Below are 20,435 nucleotides of genomic sequence, written 5' to 3' on the forward strand. Positions count from 1 at the left end.
CCCTCAGACCTAGCCCGCAACCCCAAGTACTGAACGCGACTCAAGTCAGCTCATCGACTCTCATTCGTGGGGTGGGTCAGCTGGCTCTGGAAGAGTTTCGACAGCCCGAGTCGCCTCATTGAATGACCATCTGGGCTTTTGTCAATTGGTGTTGGTACCCTCGTCCAACTTTTGCTGCATAAGGAAGGGTTCACCCATCATTGTCGCTGCTCAACCGCCGTTGCTTGCCACAGCTTCGTCCGTCATCGATTGGGCGGTCTGCTGAGCTGCGTTCTGCCTGGCCTCCTGCACCACTCCCCAGAATAACTTTTGCTTGACTTCATGTGCCAACAGACCAGCAAGCTCTTCTGTGGCTATCTTGTTGCCGCCTCGAACAATCTGCTCCATGGTACCATCTCTTACAACCTTGAAATTCTTGTCTCCCGTTCCTACCAACTCCTGCTCTCGTCGGAACATGCTAGCAGCAGCCCTCTGTCTGTTCGCTGCTGCTCGGATCTTGACGGCGTGGTCGGCGATCTGCTTATTGGTGTAGTCACGATTGGTGAAGAGAGGTGACTGTGACAGCGTCGATGTCCAGTACTTGTTCCACAACAGGCCGAGCAAATGCGTATCAAGAGTTGATTTGTAGTGAGTGACCTCCAGAGGATAGTAGGAATTGGCATGCACACCAAAATCTTGGATCTTATCTTGAGGAATAGCTTGGTACTCATCGCTGTCGTCTGTAAATTGTTTGTGCTTGCGAATGTGCCCTTCCGGGTAGGTCCTGAAAGCACCAATTTCCACCTTACCAGCCGAGACAGTCCTGTCTGGATCGATCACCACCGCAACAAAGGGATCGTTGACCATCTGATGTGTCTTTTGCGTATGAACATCAATGCCTGAAAGCCAACAACCATACCCCGGATGTGAGTGGTACCACCCCACGGCGTTTTCCAGCTGGCCGCCTCCTTCTCTCGAAAAAATGCCAAAATTGACCATGTACTCATCAGCATCAGCGTGCGCATTGACTCGAGTTTCCGTCCCCTCGACTGGAAGGCGGAAAGCATCTGTGATGACGAGCGATCGACCCGAGACGTAACCAATCATAAGACCCATGATCTCGAGACTGCCCCCGGACCGGGCGTGGGTTGTCATTTTGAGGAGAGCAAGGGCAGATATGCGGACGTGAGTGAAGTAATCAGGATCTTTTTTCCATGGGGCTGAGTTTTGTAAGGTCTTGTAGGCGGCAGGATCGGGCAGGTTGTAAAGGGCATTTTGGAAGGGGTCGATGGTGATGACATTATTTTCAGCCTCCCAGTTACGCAAAGCTGAGAGGGTCGACATGGTAGAGGAGTATTAGACGTTTCGACAACGTGTGTGTCAGTAGTGATGGATGAGATGCAGCTGTACCTGGTGTGCCTGATGTGGGCGTTGATGCGTTAATCCGCAGGTGTTGGAGTTGAAACAATTCTGCCGCTGCCCCTCGGACAATTAGATCCAAGGCGGTGAGGCACGCGGCACTTCAACTTGTGCAGTGTGTGTGGTTGCTCCGTCAACAATCGCGCATCAACACAACCAGATCTTTCGGCATGATGGCATCGTCCACACCTTCATCCTGATTCGACAGCACGCCACGACCACCTGTTGACCATCTTTCGTTCTCCATAGTGCGTGCTCCTTCGTATTCTTCCCGTCTGTCCATGCAACCGTTTGGCCGTTTATATCGGAATCGAGAACGAAACTTGCAAAGCTGCTCTCGGCCGCGAGCCTGAGTCGCAAGCATGCCTCCATCTATGGATACGAGCTACCTCACCACCCAAGTCAACACAATTATCGGCCAACTACACGCCATATTTGACGAGATAGGAGTTCCTCGAAATGAGCGCGAATCGAGGGAAACAGAGCTCTTTGCCGCTCTATCTGAAGCTCTACACAACCAGCTTCGACTAGTCAACTCGTATGGACAAAATCCCCCAAGTTCTCAAATGTACAAGTGTACTGACTACCTCATCAGAGAGAAGAATGCCATGACGGAAGAGGCTCAGAACATCATCAAAACCATCAAACAGATGGAACAATCTCTTGAGGACGAAAAGGACAGAGGCTACGATTTGGACACCAAAGGTCTACGGGTCACCTATCCCCTGATCGACTGTTTACGCGACCTCAAAGAGAAATACAATGTTGTCAACAGATTACATCGCGAACGTTTTGAACAAGTCAAGAAGCTTGTACAAGCCCTCGAGTCATACTCTTCTCACCTCGAGTCATCATTTGTCAAGATTAGACTACCTCCTACCTCCTCCAATAGCTGTCCTCCCAACTTCGACCTCTCCCCTTCCTACGTCGCCACACTTGATGAAGAGTTTACCAGGGTATACGATGAATATAACAAGAGAGTTGTGATCGTGCAACAAACTGCAGAAGAGATTGTTAGGTTGTGGTCAGAGCTAGGCATCCCCCAAGCACAGACAGACTCCCTGATTGTTCAACACTACCGCGACTCGCCTGAGCAGCTAGGTCTACACCAGGCCGATCTTGATCGGCTGAAGAGTCGTCGCGATAAGCTCCTGGACGAGAAAAAGAACCGCGAGAAACGCTTGAGTGAAGTGAAGAAGAGTATCGAGACGCTGTGGGATCGGCTTGGAATCGAAGAGCCCGACAGGAAAGCATTCCTGGCTGCCAACCGAGGCTGTGGACTTAGGACCATCAATGAGTTCGAGGACGAACTGGCGAGACTCAATGAGCTCAAGAGACAGAATTTGCATCTGTTTGTCGAGGATGCTCGTGTCAGACTGCAAGAACTCTGGGATACACTGTACTTCTCCGAAGAAGAGATGCTCGATTTCACGCCGGCATTCTCAGACGTCTACAGTGACGCTCTGCTCTCTGCCCACGAAGCGGAAATCGAAAGACTCATGACGCTAAAAGAACAACGAGCACCCATTCTCGCTATGGTCGAGAAGTACAAGTCTCTGATAGCCGACCGAGAGGCTCTGGCGGCATCTGCCAATGATGCTTCACGCCTCTTGTTGAAACCTCAAAAGGGAGAGAAACGTGATCCGGGAAAGTTGCTAAGAGAGGAGAAGATGAGAAAGCGGATCGCAAAGGAGCTGCCAAAGGTTATAGCAGAGTTGACAAAGGTTTTGGAGAAGTACGAGGATGAATATGGGCGACCCTTCCTGGTCCAGGGTGAACGAATGCTAGACGAGATCGAAGACACTGAAGTCAAAGCACCTCCGCCACGATCCAAGACACCAAATGGTCTCCCGCCGAGATCAAAGACCCCTGCTCCTGCGACCGCTTCGAAAGCAGCTGCTAGTGCCGCAAAGTCTGCACCTCCAGCAAGACCAGGCAGCGTGATGAAAGGCCCGCCACCACGATCAACAACCGCGAAAACTCCTACAACCAGCAGGCCTGGCACCATGCGACAACAAGCGGCACCAACTTCAGTAGTCACGACCACTGTTTCCTCATCCCAACCCAAGTCTCCCTCCAAAATCCCGGCTCGCGTCCCTCTGGGAAATTTGAAGAACTCACCTGAACGCCGGGCAGTTCCTCAACAAGGTCCATACCACATGCCAGCAGAACCACAGCAAAACTACGCGCAAACTGCCAGGACGATGGGACCACCACGCGCACCTCCACCAAAGATGAGAGATCTGTTTGTGCCACCGCCAGAAGCCGCACCCGCTCTCGCAGTGACTTCCCAGCCTCCTCCGCCTACGTCTAATAGACCTGCAAGCACCATCTCTTCTGGATCGAGTGAAAGTAGTCGATACGTGCGACCAATGAGCCCAGAAGATGTCTATGACGACCGCGAGAGAATGTCATATATGTCTGCCTCACTCATCAATCGGGGCGGTCAGCAACACCCCCAGTACGCCCCCCTTCCATCTCATCAATCCGATCCATTCTACCAATCTCATGTTCCACATCAACATCAACATCAGCCTTCCCATTCTTCGTCCAATTCCATACATAGCCATAGCCAGAGCATACGACATAACCCCTCTGCGCCACCTTCAACGATTGTTTCTCGCCAAACTTCCAATACTTCGTCCAACATGACGACTGGCACCACAGCTAGTGGGAGTGAGAATTGGGAAACATATTCGGATGTCTCAGATATGGAACCTGAACGAGATCTCCGGGATACTTACTACTCGTCGAAAACACTTGGTCACAACCCCATGGCCAACGCACTAGGTCCGAACTATAACACGAACGGGCAGAAGCGACCGGTTACAGCGGCTGGCCCGCCTGCTGGAGGGACCGCTTTTGCAGGGCAGATGGGGCCACCGCCGGCGAAGAATCATCACACCGGATACCAAAGCTCTCAGTATCGCCATGCGCAGGAGAGATTTAGGGAGATGTCAGATGAGAACGCCCATTGCGGTGTTGTGAGGGTCGAGGGCAGCGATGCGGCATGGAGCACGGAACTCGAGGAGTCATATTAGAGAGGGATCTTGTTTGGGCAACCAATCTCTATGGGCGGATATGTGCTTTTTTGGGTCTGGCTTTGTTCTGTGTTAATAGTGGCGTCAAGTCCAGGCTAGCTTGCTGGCTGGCTGGCATTTACCGGTTGTCGTCGACAGTCACAGTCGATATGGAACAGATGGGACATGGGTTCAGGTGCGGGTTTCGGGCTCCAGACTTCTCAGAGACAAGTGTTGTTATCTTCTTTGGGCACCAGAGAGAGAGACTACCAAATCAATCAATCAATCAATCGTTCAGTCACTCAATCAAATCTTCTATTTTGGTTCGACTGGTGTCATACTATCCATAGCATACCATACCATCCCAGATCTGCTTCATGATGCTGGCTGTGCTGGCTGAATCGTCTGCCCATGTCTTTTCTGGTCTTCCTTCTTGTAGTGTACGTGTGATGATCTATCGTTGAGATACAAACAGACATTCACGGGAAGGGTGTGGCATCGTCAAAAATCTCGATTGCGGCAATGAGAAGAATCTGGTGGCGCAGAGTTACTCGGCGACTCACTCACTCGTCCAGGTCATTCATTCAGGAACAGCCCTATGCAGCATCGTTATCTTGTAAGCCGTGCTGGAATGTCTTGTTCAAAGTCAGATCAAGCTATGTCCTATGTACTTGTCGTTGGCTTGGTCGGTGCTTGTTCGAACAAATATCACACATTCCTGACCAACACTCTCAGACTATTACCATCTGGCTCATTCGAGCACCTCACATAGAGACCCAGCTCGTCACAACAGAGTCCATTATCCCATATCATCCATATCTATACATGGTATCGTGTATTTCCATGTGAACCTTTTGTATCTTGATCGTGACATCGTTTCAAAATTTCCCATGGCGCCGGGATCAAATCGCTAATACCTTCAGTCTAATCGTTGTTTGTGCGTCCCAAAAATGTACAAAAACTCAGCCGCCCTTATTTGTGAAGGAGCGCTTTTGGATGAGCCCATTATTATCAATATCGAGGAATCGTGTGCTCTCGGCCGATGGGGAAGGTGTGCGGACGAGCCGACAGAGGCCGCGTCCGAGTATGCGGCGACTTTTGTCAAGGGGGCGCAGGCATTTCCACCGAGTTTCCCATGTTTTGCCGGTCTTCAAGTGCAGCATCCGAACCAAAGACGTCGTTCCAATACTTCTGAGTTCTCGCGCAGATCCCTTGCTTGCCTTTCCATGTGCCGAACTGGTGCTCATTCTCGCAAGCAGTTTCTTTGATTTCTTGCCAGAACCTGTACTCCACGTCGAAGCCGAATAATTCGATGGCACGACCTTTGTCCATCCAACAACGTACGTTCGTGCCGTTTGTGTCTCGAGTGGGGCCTCCGGCGCCGGATACCTCTCCGGAAAAGTCCACCATTTGATGGTCAAAGATGGTGGCCGGATCAAACTTGGGGAAGTTGGCGTGAATAAAAAAGGGCTTTACGTCCGAAGCTTGAATGTCGAAATGGTTGTCCTTTCCAGTCTCAATGTCTTGGGTTCGCTCGTGGGGAGGACCATAGGCATTCGTGAATGCATAATCAGCCACGGGATCATGCTGAGCCATAGCGCTACCAAGGTAATTGCCAGAGGAGTCAAACCGGCCGAGTGCCATGACCCGTTGATGGACAGCATAGAAAGGCTGCTTGAGGGCCGTGGCTGCCCAAGCAAACGTCTCCTTGTCACCCTGGCCCGGGGCACCTTGAGAGAGGAGGGGATAGTAGTAGGTCGGCCCGTAATAGTTGTAATATGCCGCAAGTAGAAGAGACAATTGATGTTTGGCTTTGGAGTACATGACTTCACCCGATTCGACAGCAGCTCGCTCTTTCAAGGAGGGGATCCTGTCGATTTTCGCAATTTCGAAGTAGTAGGGAGATTCAGAGGCATACCAGAAGTCCGGCCAGACGATCAATCCGGTGCTCTTGAAGGGCTCTTCCTGGAACAATGGAAGAGGATTGTGTACCGGAAAGGCGTCAGAATCAAGCAACAGGACTTCTTCGAATGAGGAGAATAGGATAGCCATGACTTTGTACTGAAATCGGTCGATCGACACGCCCGCGCTGGCGGCATGGAAAATGTCGGAAAGGAGAAGACACTTGGCGTTGAGGGCCGGTAGGACAACATTACAGATCTGCTCATCCCATTCAGACTGATCGGCAACAAAAACCTCAACCGGTAACTCAGACTTGGCCCTTCGTAACATGCGAACAGATATAACCAGGACGGGAAGCTGGCTAAAGCCCCCCGTCATGACAATGCCACGTGTGCCCGGCTCATAAGGTATGTTGGGAGGATTGCTTTTCAAGTCATTGACAAAGTTTGAATGTGCCTCACGCATGCGTTTGACGTCGGCGGTATCCATGTACAGGATATCAGGTCGAGGATGGTCGTGAGTGGGATCGAAGCCAATATCGAGCTTCTGCGGTACCACGAGGTCGGGAGCGTTCCGGCAATTGGGATCATTGTTCAAGATGATCAAATAAAGACTCCGCCAGAACGCAGCCTGGCTATCGAGGAGGGGGTTCTTGATCTTGACCGGTGGTTTCGGCTCGGATTCTTGTTGAGACACGGCTTCAGGGACAGGCTCGGGGTGGGTGAGTGGAGGAGGCTCAACAGCGTTATCATATTGAATTCGGGTTTGTAGGAAAAGGAGGAAGAGAAACAGGGTGAGCAGAGCCGCAATGAGGCCGGACTTTCGACGATACATTGGCCCAGCGAGCTTTCTCGAGGGCCGTAGAATCATGACGGAGGGCGGTCATCGAGGATCCATGGCTGGACGAGCAGGGTATTGGGAAGCAGTCAGGATATGAGAAACAAAAGCACAGACAATGACGGATGAGAGAGCAGACAAATTTCAGACACCTTGACCAAATGCAACAAACACAAAGAGAGAGGAGAGGCGAAAGACAGAGAGGATTAAAGTGGGCAATTGATGAATTGATGATTGTTGAGGTTGGAATTTGCAAGTTGGTTTTTGACCTTCAAAACATGGCAGGTACGAATCAGGCATGTGAATACGGAGTAATGATGGCTGGGGAGATGACGGGCAGGAAGTGGGCAACGAAGGAATGAAGCGACAAACGTAACAGATGCACTTGAAGGGGAGACCTAGCCATGTGGGCGACCCTTTTTTTAACTGGAGGCATTAACTGGAGGCCGATTGGGGGAGCGGACATTTTGTGTTGTGCCGTGTAGACGGAATACGTGCAGTATCGTGCCCACAGGACGGAGTAATCATGGGGGGCCCCTGAAAATTATAGGTGCATGTGTTGGATAAGGATACAAATGCAGGATTTTCCCCTCGTCGTCCCAGGGCTGATATATGTATGTAGTCATAGTACAGGTATACTCGGTGACTCGGTACAGGCCACCAATGCACAGTGATGTAGTGTCCAAGGGCAAACCAAATCTTAGTTAGTGGGAAGCAACGGAGAAGGTGAATCTTTTTTAGGCATCATTGGTGAACGTGGGAGGTGCCTGGAAGAGGCTTAACCCGAGACCTGGGCGCCCATACTTTCCCGTTTCTTACCCGTAACACCCACAGCCAAGCCCAGCACGCCCAGTTAGCTGGATGGCTAGTGTTATATAATGAACAATCCACTCTTGACTAAGGCGCCCGGATAAGTCATGCGTCGCCCCTCCTGATCATCAACCCCCTCTGACTGGTTCGTTTAGAGGCACCAAGTGGCTTCCGAGAAGAGGCTCTTGGCCACGCTGCCGCCGCTGTCACCCATACCCACCGCGGAAATGTGTCACCAATTTTAAGCCTAGGAGGGCACGAGGGGAGGCACCAGAAGCACTCCAGGCCTATCGAACCAACCCGTATAATTACTTGATACGGGGGTCAAGGCCCCATACTCTACCTATTGGGTACCTCCCGAGTACTTGTAGGCACGAGTGCGAGGTACTTGGTACTGCCTCCCCTCGTTTGTTTCAGACTGCGCTTGTTGTAAGACAAAACAATCAGATCTCACCATCGTCCTGTTCCCGCTACTACTCGCCCTCGCCCTCGCCTTCGCTTCCGGTTGCTCGACATTCATTAACCGTCTGACCTACCCACACCCTACAATCACCGCTAAGGCACAATTTCGTCGGGACTGCTCAACCCCTTTCTCCCCCTTTGACTCGTCCGTATCAAATAAGCAGCAAATGTCCAAGGTGGCGCAGGAAAGGTTGTGTGCTCATTTGGAGGGCTTTTAGAAGGGCTGTCAGGCGCACAAAGTCACAGTCGTCCCCTTCTTCCTCATCTTGTATGGTCAAACGCACGCCGTCTGTTCAACTCGCTCCTCACGTCCATCGCGCCCATTTCATATGATGCAATATGAGATGATCTAGGCTCGCAGTTTTGGAGGGATACATAGCGACTTTATGCATTCCGACACTATGCAAGAACCGGTTTTGACTGTCTCGATCACCACCCCGCAATCCTGGGCGCAACAAAATGCCATCAAACGGCGGCGGGTTCCTCGATCACCGCGGCGCAATGCTATCTCCCTAAAGCACTTGGATCCCAAGGTGAAGAAGGCCAAGGAAGAGTTTCTGTCCAAGGCCATTGCCAGTCAATTGCAAATCAGAAGGTCTCCCTCCAACGGACTCCAGCTTGATCCTTTCCAGACCTTGCCCATCCCAAGCACTGGCTGCGTGGGAACCATGGCCCAATATTGTGAGTCGATCGAACGACAATCTCTCTTTGTCCCATTGGGTCTAATTGGATCTAGATGTCCAGGTCTGGGCGCCTCAGCATGGCACCGCATTTGCCTTTGACAGTCATTCTAACCCTTATGTGAGCCTGCTTTGGCCTTTTGCCATGTCATCCGATATCTACTTTGAGGGCCTCATCGCTCTATGTCGAGCTACATACCTCGCCACTTCGGGCCAGTCCGCTCGTGGCGACCGGCACTTTGTATGGCACCGGGGAAATGTCATGACTAAACTGCGCTCTCGACTTCAGGATCCTCAACAGTGTTCAGACGATACTACCATCCTCGTCGTGGCGACCTTAGGAACGATTGATTATATTCTGGGCGACCACACCGGTGCCTACGCTCATGTCTCGGGTATGAGGCAGATGATCAGGCTAAGGGGTGGGATCAATGGTGCTACACCTTGGGAACGATTGCTCAAGGCCAATATCGACGCCTATGAGGCGCTATGGTCGTTTCTGTTTGCGGCAGATTCGACGCCTGACAAGTCAACTCGGTACTCTGGAGAACTGGTCCAAAATGCCGAATTCCCCGTCTACATGGCCCATCCCTTCAAACCTGAAGTCTGTGAGATGTTGTCCAAGTTGCCCCAAGGCTTCTGTGACATTGGTCTGACGGGGGTGCTTTCGCTACAAATGATTCGACTGCTGTCCCATTTTGCCACGGTGAAGGCGAAATTGTCGGATACCATTCGCGTCCAAGAATTCGGTGTCACCTCGAGAAGGAAGATCCAGACGACCCTCGAAGATCTTCATCGACTTGCTACTCTGCAAACCACCACTACAGAGAGATTTCTATCTCATGGTCTGGTGGCATACTGCTACCTGTTGCGAGTGATTCACTTTCAAGATCATCTTACTGGCTTTTACGAGACAGCTCTGAAAGCTCTAGCGGACATTGCTCTGCACCAAACGCCCAGCCACAAAGCGCCGGAACGCAAGTGTTATCTCTGGACGAATATGATGATTGCGACTGTGATACAGCATGGACAGATTCGTCCCCGTGGCTGGACAACTGTCATGGGACAGTTCTTGGACAACTACGGCGAAGCTCGACAATGGAAAAGGTTGGAGAAGGAATTAAAAATGTTCTTTTTCGAGGATGCTATCAGCCTCCTGGCAAAGGAGGCTTATGACGAGGCAGTAAGGAGGAAGGAAAGGGGAGAATCCGAAGAGAAGGATTCTCGTATCGCAACCATGGCTATTCGGAATGTCATTCTATAGACGAGAACGACCTCTGCGTCGAACAGAGACACGCCGACACGCCCAGCCTCACAGGTTTATGAACTGGCCACCAAATGGGAAGCAGTCCTCCTCCCGATTCGAGCTCCGCGTCATCTCGTTTGGACGAACTGTCTGCAACGAGATTCAACGACCCTCGAAAGCCAATCAGTTTTTCCTCGGATCCTCGAGGTACGAACAAGACCGAAAGTGGTTTTGACAGAACGCGCGATTGACCCATGTCCAAAGAATGCCGTTTTGCTATATGGCGGTCGCCTTGGAGGCCTCAGCTCATTGATAATTCCTTCCATTATCAGTACCCTGACCATACCGTTGACATGTCATTGATGCACAACATGGTCCATCCTCGGGGACCGACTCTCACACGCTCGGTGGTGTTTGCCTACTCCGGCTCTGGTCGAAGGCACACCTCGAGTCGCTACCGTTTCTGCAGGATTCCTCCTGCACCATTGCAGCAAATCACGAATTCCTGGTTTGGTCTCTAAACCTCTAGCTTGTGAGGTCAGGCAGGCAACGTGAAGATGTCGCAGTGGCACCCGAAGTCCGGACTTTTGGCACCTCTCGGGAATCGCCGCCCCATCTCAAGTTCCACCCGGCTCTAGTCCAACGAGTCATACTCGTAGTTCGGGATGTTCCCACGGCTGTGGGCAGAGGGAATCCTATTCTGGCAAGATGACTTCTGTTAGAGAGCGAGGGGGGCACGGGGGGACACGGCCAGGCTGTCAGCAGCTGGCAGGCACTCTGTGCACCCCGATTCGCCTTTATCTCGAAGCCAATTGTTGTCCTTAATTGCTAACGAGGAAATGTGGCGCCAACCGGTCTGGAACATGAGACGCGGGCCAGACGAAGACACATCCACACCACTGTTGCCCGTCAGCGTTCTGCAGCGCCGGTACTGCATCTACGTTCCTGTTTGCTCGTATTGGCAAGACGTGCCGACATTGATTTCCCCGGATGTGCCCCCTATTTTTTCGAGATGCTGATGCATGTCACTGCTCTGGCTTTTGTGAGAGAAGCTCAGCGGCAAATCTCCGCCAACCCACCCGAGAAACGGATGGGGTTGTTATTGGATGACTGTAAGAGTAAGCAGTGGCGGGGAGAAGAACAAGAACCAGAAGATTACTTATTATGTTGCTGTTAGGGGAAACCAACGAGCCAATTGTCAGGCTCTTTTTGAACCAGACATTGGGATCTGTCTATTCAATGTATGAGTACGAAGGACGAGGTGCTCGGTATACTCGGTACTCATACGGTATATACCTCGTATGTGTACAACAGATATATGATTTCCTATCCCGTATCCCTGCATTTCAGGCCTCCTCAGTTGAAAGGGGCAGGAGCCCAAGTGGGGTATGACGAACTGTACTACCTGTAACGAGTCCCTGCGGTGTATGAAGTACTCGGTGCTCGTGTCAGTTGACACGGATGAACGAGTAAGACAAATATTATTCACGGCGCCTGTCAGGCTTTTTCTACGGGGACCGAGTACTCTACTGTACATACGCGTATGTACCATGGACCTATGTACAGTACTCGACATGGATTGGACGTGGACGTGGACTGGACATGGGACTGGACTCGTCCTCACGTGACTATTTTAACGAGCACGCGTTACGAGGGACTCACGGACTCTACAAGGAGGGACTCGGTAGATATGCATATGTGTACTCTGTACCATGTCTCGAGAACCATGGCTCGAACAATAAATGTTTTTGTCTACCAAAGCCCATGTGTCTCGGTGTGTATTTCTGTACTGTACGAGGTATATAAAGGTACTAAAAGTACTAAAGGAGTGCATATACATACACATTCATACATGTGGGAGGATGCCGAGTCGAGTCAAGTAAAGTCAAGTAGAAGTCGACCCCGATTGAGACTTTTTTTTTCTGTTTAGGCTTGTAAGCTCTCTCTTTCTAGGTAATTCTATTCCTTCCCACCCAGCCAGCGATAGACCACGGAGAAATCCTTGCCCTTGTACTCCTTCTCGGTCTGGTCGTAGACCTCCTTGGCCTTGTCGGCCAGGGCGAGTTTGGCGCCGGCCTCGCTCGCGGCGGCCATGGCGAGCCTCAGGTCCTTGTTCATCAGGCTGACGCCGAAGCCGCCCTCGTAGTCCCTGCTGGAGGGGCTGGTCTCGATGACGCCGGGGACGGGGTTGTTGATCTCGCTGGGCCAGCTCTTGCCCGTGGCCGAGTTGAGCAGGTTGGCGAGGGCCTTGGGCTCGATGCCCCACCGCACCCCGAGGTTCATGGCCTCGGCGCACGCGATGTTGTTGATCGCCAGCGCGTAGTTGTTGGCCAGCTTGCCGCTCAACCCCGTACCCTGCGGTCCCATGTGCCACACCTTCCGGCCCATGAGAAGCAAAATCTTCTCGATCTTGGGGATGTCCTTCTCTTCACACCCGACCATGAACGTCAGCGTGCCGGCGCGGGCACCGACCACGCCGCCCGACATGGGTGCGTCGACAAAGTCGGCCCCCGCCTTGTCCTTGACCAGCTTGGCGACTTCGCGCGACGTGATGGGGTCGATCGTGGAGCAGTCGATGAAGAGCCTGGATTGCTCTGTGGGGGGTTTGGGGAGCGAAGAGGCAAGGATGTCTCCAAACACACCCTTGACGTGTCGTGGTTCAGGGAGTGCCGAGATGATGTTGTCCTAGATACCCAAGGAACGGGCATAAACAGTCAGTCCATCGCGCTTCTTCTGAGGCCAGTTGACCTGGCTATATGTGTTTTTTTTTTCCTTCGCTTGTCAAATGTTTTCGTGACTGCTTTTTCTTTTTCTTTTTCAGAGGATTGGCTATAAACTAAAAGGGAAATCATGGCAAAGGACGGGGGGAGGTTTCCCCTTTGCGGGATCCCCCCGTCCCCAACTTAGATCATAGATAGAACAATAGTTGCTCATCATGTAAAGGAAAACTGGAGAAGCCCTCGCAATCAGGATGGACGAAGTGGTGCAGACTCACAGAATTCTCGACCAGCTCGCGAGGGTTCTTTGCCACGAATACTCCAGTCGGTGTAGCTTCCTGGGAGAACCTCTCCAACGCCGCAGTGTTGACGTCGAAGACGGTCATCGTGTCGCCTTCGGGGATCTTGGCTCGTAGGTTCTTCGCCATGGGGTATCCTGTATAAACACATTGAATCAGAATCCGTAATGCTCTCTCTCTCTCTCTCGGCGAGTAAAGGGATAACAAACCCATAGCACCCAGGCCAATGAAGCCCCATGAAGCTTCGCGGGCGACCGTGTTGGAAAAGTGTCTCTTGAGGCCATGATAGAGGGATGGCGACGGTGACGCCCGCCGCAGCAGGGCGAGGGACATAACAGACGGTGTCATCGCTGCTGAGCTCGTCTGGTACTCACAGAGAGCATTGGGAACACTAACTGCGACAGATGAACGCAGGGTTAAGTCAAAGCTTGAGTGCGGAGTGTTGGCCGAGGCTGCAACGAAAACGGCTTCACGGCTTGACGGATTTCGGGGAAAAGCTGGAGCTGCGCATCGGGGAGCTTGAGCTTCACCGCAGCTCGAAGAAGACCGAGTCTTGGACTGTGGCTCAGCCGAGATCCGGCTTCGGCTTCACTTAGCTCTCACTTCTCCTTGTTTACCTTGACTTTATTAGCTATCAAGCTACCCCTAAGAAAGTGACCGCAAAGGCCAGTGAAGAATATACGCATGTTACCAACCAATCCCCCACACACCACACGATAGAGAAATGTATAGCACCAGCAAAGCACAAACCCAACACCCTCAACGCCGTTTGGACTTGCCCTTCCCCTTCCCACTCCCGTCCGAGCCACCACTCGTGGATTTCGAAAGCATAGGAAAGTCTTCGTCCATGGCCATGCGGCTCTGTTCCTCGGCGAGACTCAACTGCAAGGCAAATGCCAAATCGTCCTCCTCCTGCGTAGCTGCCTTTGCTTTGCTGCTCCCGGCCTTCCCACTTCTCGAAGGTGCTCCATGTCTCGAGCCTTTCGCATACCGAATGGGAATGTCAAAGTCACTGGCGCTCATTGCTGGTGAAGACGACATCTGCTCGCTTTCCAGCAGACTCAGACGAATGGCTTCCTCCAGCTCGGCATCAGTTGCATTCTCTGCGCCACTGTGAGATGGAATGGGCGAGGCAATCGAAGTGTCGCCATAAGTCTCCTGCCTCTTCTTCTGATCGCTGGAAAACGCTTCCTCGCTCAACATCGTAGCATAGGCCAGTAGCTCCTCCTCACTTGCCCCTTCACCCAAGATATTGGTACCAAATCGTCCGCTCAGACGTTCAAGCTCTTTCTGCCTTACGACTTTATCCCGCTCCATTTCATGCCTCTCATTACTGATATAGTCCTTGATCAGTCCACGTCCGGTTGCGCTGACCTTCTGGCTAGCTGGCGTAGAGTTGCTGCCGCGCTCTGAGCGGCGACGGAGCTGGCCCCTTTTGCGCGTCTTGTACGCATCCGCGGCAGTCGAGCTATAAGACCAGTATCGGACATAAGAACCCAACGAAACCATGCCCCGCAACACTGTCGGGTCTGGGTCCAGGACAATCGCTCCAGCGGCATAGTAGTTGTTTCCAACGCCTTGCACAGAAGCTTCAGCTTGAGCGATGCGTCGTCTTGCTCGGTCCGAGAATCGAGAATTGAGTGTCCTGACTGGTTCATTTGTGGACGCCAGCGGATCCCATGCCTGAACCAGACCTTCATTACCCCCGTGAACAACGTACAGAGAGGTGAGAGCAAGCGAGGCAATCTGCGGAGACTTTGTGTATATGACCCTGACTGGCGAGATGGTGTTGACAACCTCGGGACTGGGAGAGAGGCCAGCACGCATGTCCCAAAGCATGACAATGCCAGACATTGTACCGATCCCGAACAGTCGCGCACGGTGACCCGGAATCTCCAAGCTCGAGCTCAACGTGCCGCTGTGGCCTAGAGGCGACGCAAGAGGGGAAGATGTATTGGAGCCACCAGACATTCCAAGGAGAGGATCCTCACTAACGTGCAGGGTGGCGAACTCCGACTCGTCAGAAGCCAATGCCGAGATGTGGATGTTTCGGTGTTCAGCAAATGAGAAGTTCGAAATGTGCCAAACTTCTCTAGATCTCGAGCTCACAATGTCATCTTGGCTAGAAGTACGCGACCTGGGAACACTTCTCGGCGCTGGAGAGGAGTACGGAGATTGTTGAGGTGGGCTTGTCGTCCCAAAGATGGAAGCCTGCTTGATGGTCGACTGGATCGTTGGCCAGCTGTCCAGCTCCGGATCGACTGTAATCTTGGTCATGCATCTGGTAAAACGGCGTACCGAAGCCCCGTTGTTCCCATACAACCCGCATTCCACGACGAAAACGGATTCCCCAGCATTGGCACCGTCGTCTCCAGCAAAATCAGTGGTCAGTCGTCGCTGCATGTCCCACCCGTTGCAGATGTTCTGAAAATGCTTTGGCTTGTGGCGTAGAAATTCCTCGACTTCTTTGGTTTCAGCGACGATCTGATCTTTGCTCAAGTTACATGCGTCGCTCGAGATGCGTGGACTGTAACTGCCATCAACCTTTGCCGTGCCAAACGGGTCTGGTTTTGCTGTTCGTCGCGTAGCCTCGACCAATGACCATTGCACACTTCTTCCCGTTCTCCAAGCCAGGCGATCAAGCTCTTCGGGCGAAGCCTTGCCGACAAACTCTGGCCTCGTAGGGACGTCTGTGAGGTAGAATACCTCTCCAAGCGCATTAAGCACAGTAGCCCAGATCCGACGTGAAGATAATCTCCGAGCGGAGACCCTCTCATCGACACAGATTGCAATGATCGGGACACCTGGACAGAGAACCCATTTGGCTGTAAGTTCTCCCTTGTCAAACCGGCGATCATGGACCGGGTTGACCCCGAGGGCATACGCTGCCAGCACTCCATTCGAGAACCCTGCAAGAAAGCCGAATATACCACTGGTGGCCTTGAGAACAGACTCGGACTTGGCAATCCAGACCGAGCACACAGCACAGCCGATCATCGTCGTTTCAGGGATACCGAGCGCATGGTTGGCCGCTGAGGAAATGGACACAAATCGGCCCCGCTGCTCGCTCGTCGAGGTGTAGAAGACTCGCCCTCCTGGACAAGCCTCTCCATATACCTTCCCATAAGGTTGACTGAGGTCCATGACATTGGTCATCCCAACCATGTTCCCGGGTCCCAACCCATAAGGCAATTCACCAGGGAACTGGTCAGCAAAGTGTTTGAAGGCATCGAAATCCGTCAGTCCCCATGAACCAGGTTTACCACTGGCCGGGTCGCTTACGGTGACGGCGCCTTGCTCCACTGCTCCATGCATGAACAACGGCTGCTTCTTGTTTAAGCCCACCCCGAATGTAGCGTGCAGATGACTGACTGGATAGTACAAGCCGGATGCATAGGTAGTAACGGCAGCCGCAGCTGCGCTACTGGCATGACGGGAAGCACCAGCACGAGATATTGCTTCAATCGCAGGCCGGCCGCGGCCGAGAGAGCGTAGCAATCGTGTCCGAAGGATATACTCGCTCCTCCACGAGGAAAGGGCGGACAACCGCGTGAACGACCTGCGCTGTGCTCTCTCGACATCCGAAACTGACTCCTGTGTCGCCTTGTTTGTGCCCGTGGCCAACAATTCAGCACCGGGAAAGTATCTGGCAAACGCAATGCGCCATGCGTGCGGTGTCGTGACCAATTTGTGAAACCGTTGGGACACGAGGCTCATGGAAGACAGAGTCTCTGGAGGCAGGTGCGAGAGAATGTGAGTGAGAACCTCTGCTGCCTGTTAGTATCCTTCTGCAAGTCTGCATTCGCGTCCTACCATTGGGGAAGTTTTCAACTGAGACCCTCGAGGTCTTATCTTTCGCGGACGGGACAACCTGAAAGATTATGCCGTCGGACGGTTTTCGATATTGAGTGTGTGCCCTTTCATATTCGTCGATACGACTACCAGGAGAGCCTTGAGACGAACTGTCTCGACTGCTTATCCATCTGGTGTTGGATGGCCGTCCACGCTGGGTGCCCACGGAGCGGACGGAGACATTGTCAGCCGATTCCTCCAAGTCTGGAGTCGGCTCTCTGGGGTTACTCGTGGAGAGTAAGCCGACAGAGGCCTCATGTTCAATGTCTGGAAGTCCATGCTGCGAAGAAGACGAGGGGAGATGCTGGGCGGGTTCTACTGAAGTCGCGTTTTGAGAGGCTTCAGAAGGCGCAGGGTGCATAAAAAGTTTTAGGAGAAAGCTGGAGTGATGATCGAGACTGAGCCAAGGGTTGGATCAGTCTGAAAGTCTTGCGCAGGTCGGTCTTGAAAGAGTCTTCTTGTCTATCGTAGAGAGATCAAACAGAAAGGAGGCGTTGTTATCACGGATTTCCGGTTCTTTCAAGAGATGATTCAATCTCGGGGGAGGAAATGGGACTAGCCGAAGCAGGCTAGACACGCTAGGTAAAGCCACCACCGCAATTCGCGGCATTCCGTAACCTTGCAGACCGCGCTACAATCCTCCCCCATCAATGTAGCCTCACTACTTTCTGTTGTTGGGCCATTCATTGGTCCGACTCTATTCCATGTCCACTCTTATGCACCTGCAACACGAGAACGAAGCGAGACTGTGACTGCGAAAGGCCTGCCGCTCGCATGCTAGAGGAGGAAGGGGACCAGGAGTGCGAGGGCTGAACTAAGGGGAGAATTGTCAGATCGCCACCCAGAAGCATCACCTATCTACTCGTGGACTATAGCACCTGGGGTTCATTTGAACGGTCAGGGGATGCCAGAATCTAGCACTGCTGCTTAGCTGTGGCAGCGTCAATTCACAGGCCTCAAAGACCCGATTCCATTATTTTATTGCTCCAGCAAACTCTTCAAACCAGACTGTAGATACACATAGTAAAACAGGACAATGCTTTTCTCAAACCCCGTCCTCGCCACCGTGGCTACCAGGTCCTCTTCCTGAACGAGCGAGCCTCAATACCTGCACTGATCCTTGAACGATTTGCCAATACGCGCCAGCACCACCAGAAGGTCAACTACCACCGATTAACATCCAGGGCAAACTCGATGTTTCGTTCTTGCCAATAGCTACGCCGAAGGCCTCACTCCATTCTCGAGCAACAACTTCTCATTCCGTGGAAATCGGTTGTTCATGAAATGTGAGTAACAGCGGAAGTAATCTTTCAAGACACTTTCGTCATCGTCTGAACTTCCGTCAATTCCAAGGCCTGCTTTTTTGGCTCCTTTGGAGAATGCCAGGGTGGGGTAGGATTCGACATCCTTCTCTTCTTGCAAGAGGATCTGCTCGAGGACTTTGGCTTTATGCGCGACGCTGTTGAAGTGCCACTGCTTACCGCGATAGCGCATAGAGAGGTTGAAGTCTCGGAGGGTGAGCGTTTGAGAAGCAAGCGTAGGGGATGGAGCTTCGTGTCTGGATGGGGGCCGGAGTTCCATGACAGGGGTAGGGTTGACTGGTGTAAAACCAGCGTGCGCGTTTGAGCTGGCCGGAAGCCGTGCTTTCGGAAAGGTATTATTGTCGTAGATAGACGTGTTCCGTGAGATTTCGTCTCTCGAGATGCTCACTCTGCCGGTCTCCTCCTGCGACCCTGTCGATTTTTGCCGCTTCTTTTCCGATTCAGGAAAGTGGTCACGGCTGGCACGGTGTCGCTTTCTGCTTTCGCTGCGCCCAACGGCGTCGTCTCTACCTGAATCGTGATGAAGACTTCCAGCATCGGATCCTGTCAAGTGTAGAGGTACAGCCGTCAGCCCGGCGTCATTCTCTTCGAGAAACAAGCTTACCATCAGAGGACCTGGTGTCATCGATTTGAGTGTGATTAACAGTCCCGGCATTATCGACGGTTTCCGGGCTCCCCTGTTTTGGAGAGTGCAGCAAGCAGCCAGGGCAGTTCACGGCACCATTGATGCGCTTGTGAAGACGGTCAATTGTGTACCACCGTTGCATCTTCATGATATCGGTCACGTAGCGGAGGATAGTGTGGCGATGGTCGCTGGCTTCCCATTGATAGTTCTGTATGTCGCTGTCAGCGCAGACACGTACCAAGGCCATCTGAAGAAAGCAGCCATATCAGAAGTGAGCTTACAAGAGCAGCGTCCCACGAGAAGTGTTTATTACCGCCTCCGGTCTCGAGGAAGCTCACGGCGACAGGTTCAATCAATTCATCCGGTGCATTGGGAAGATCTTCAATCTGAGATTTGAGGTAGGCCTGGGCATCTTTGCGGAATTTGGCTTCGGCAACGCCATCCATGCCCAGTTCACCGCACAGCACGCCGATAGACTTTGGACCTTTGGGCATTTTGATGTAATGATGGTGAGCAATGCTATCCTCTCATAGAGGCTAGGACTGGAGGAGAAAGAGAGAAGATTGAGCGTTGAGAATGATGTTGGATAAAGTCCGGAGGTACGACGTCGGTGGGCGCGTTGGGATGGGATGACGCTTTTGAAGCGGAAGGAGGTGTTGCGTGTTGCCTAGCTCGACCGCCGCATCCGCCGACGCTGACGCCGACGCCTCCCTCCCTCGGCCGACAGCAACCCCAGTAAGAGGGGCCGGCACAAAGACGGGAGTGAAAGAGCAGTTGTCACACCATCCAGCATCACCACTATATTTTTGTTTACCGTAATTGTGCTGTATGAAGCTGGTCCAACCGTAGGTGAAATGTCAATTGTGTCGCGCTCGGTTAAGTATTGATCGCCGTCGGTCGCCTAACTAAGCAGCGAAGATGTAGAAACTCCGTAGGGCCAAAAGCTGTCTCTGGGATCGACCGTGGCAGAACAGGAGGACAATCTTCAAGCAATCAAGCAGTTGTCTGCCATAATTGACAGGATGTATGGGACAGGATGTTGTGGTTCTGAAAGTGAGAGGCGCAGGCAATGAAGAAAAACATGTCTGTCTTCTGTCTTAATTTTGGGCTGCATTTGGCGACGCAACCTCCTCCTCATCATCATCGTGTCTCGCAGCCTTTGTCCATCGCACACTGGCCCCCTCTCATGTCATAGGTCAATGCTATTTCAATGTTCCTGCGTGTTGCAAATTACCAGCCATATGGGATAGCTGTCTCGAGCTCAA

General features: G+C 52.4%; 7 protein-coding genes across 7 annotated transcripts; 2 read left to right on the forward strand and 5 right to left on the reverse strand.

The window, feature by feature from the left end:
• Positions 1-210: 210 nt before the first annotated feature.
• AYO21_09624 (hypothetical protein) lies at positions 211-1,323 on the reverse strand (the record flags this gene model as incomplete). The annotated part of the gene is made up of 1 exon (XM_022659554.1): positions 211-1,323. The coding sequence occupies one exon, from the start codon at positions 1,321-1,323 to the stop codon at positions 211-213; it is 1,113 nt and encodes a 370-aa protein (XP_022508108.1).
• Positions 1,324-1,760: 437 nt separating this feature from the next.
• On the forward strand, positions 1,761-4,439 carry AYO21_09625 (hypothetical protein; the record flags this gene model as incomplete). Its single annotated transcript, XM_022659555.1, has 1 exon — positions 1,761-4,439. The coding sequence occupies one exon, from the start codon at positions 1,761-1,763 to the stop codon at positions 4,437-4,439; it is 2,679 nt and encodes an 892-aa protein (XP_022508109.1).
• Positions 4,440-5,519: 1,080 nt separating this feature from the next.
• AYO21_09626 (hypothetical protein) lies at positions 5,520-7,190 on the reverse strand (the record flags this gene model as incomplete). Its single annotated transcript, XM_022659556.1, has 1 exon — positions 5,520-7,190. The coding sequence occupies one exon, from the start codon at positions 7,188-7,190 to the stop codon at positions 5,520-5,522; it is 1,671 nt and encodes a 556-aa protein (XP_022508110.1).
• Positions 7,191-8,830: 1,640 nt separating this feature from the next.
• On the forward strand, positions 8,831-10,373 carry AYO21_09627 (hypothetical protein; the record flags this gene model as incomplete). Its single annotated transcript, XM_022659557.1, has 3 exons — positions 8,831-9,110; positions 9,166-9,350; positions 9,399-10,373. The coding sequence occupies 3 exons, from the start codon at positions 8,831-8,833 to the stop codon at positions 10,371-10,373; spliced, it is 1,440 nt and encodes a 479-aa protein (XP_022508111.1).
• A 1,941-nt stretch (positions 10,374-12,314) lies between these two features.
• AYO21_09628 (hypothetical protein) lies at positions 12,315-13,719 on the reverse strand (the record flags this gene model as incomplete). The annotated part of the gene is made up of 3 exons (XM_022659558.1): positions 12,315-13,040; positions 13,351-13,508; positions 13,581-13,719. The coding sequence occupies 3 exons, from the start codon at positions 13,717-13,719 to the stop codon at positions 12,315-12,317; spliced, it is 1,023 nt and encodes a 340-aa protein (XP_022508112.1).
• Positions 13,720-14,130: 411 nt separating this feature from the next.
• AYO21_09629 (hypothetical protein) lies at positions 14,131-17,088 on the reverse strand (the record flags this gene model as incomplete). Its single annotated transcript, XM_022659559.1, has 1 exon — positions 14,131-17,088. One exon carries the CDS (start codon positions 17,086-17,088, stop codon positions 14,131-14,133), a length of 2,958 nt encoding a protein of 985 aa, XP_022508113.1.
• A 1,350-nt stretch (positions 17,089-18,438) lies between these two features.
• Positions 18,439-19,664, reverse strand: AYO21_09630 (hypothetical protein; the record flags this gene model as incomplete). Its single annotated transcript, XM_022659560.1, has 3 exons — positions 18,439-19,088; positions 19,150-19,378; positions 19,452-19,664. The coding sequence occupies 3 exons, from the start codon at positions 19,662-19,664 to the stop codon at positions 18,439-18,441; spliced, it is 1,092 nt and encodes a 363-aa protein (XP_022508114.1).
• Between the last annotated feature and the right edge of the window lie 771 nt (positions 19,665-20,435).

This window comes from Fonsecaea monophora (assembly GCF_001642475.1).
Source record: "Fonsecaea monophora strain CBS 269.37 chromosome Unknown Scaff98, whole genome shotgun sequence".
In the NCBI taxonomy this organism is placed as follows: domain Eukaryota; kingdom Fungi; phylum Ascomycota; class Eurotiomycetes; order Chaetothyriales; family Herpotrichiellaceae; genus Fonsecaea; species Fonsecaea monophora.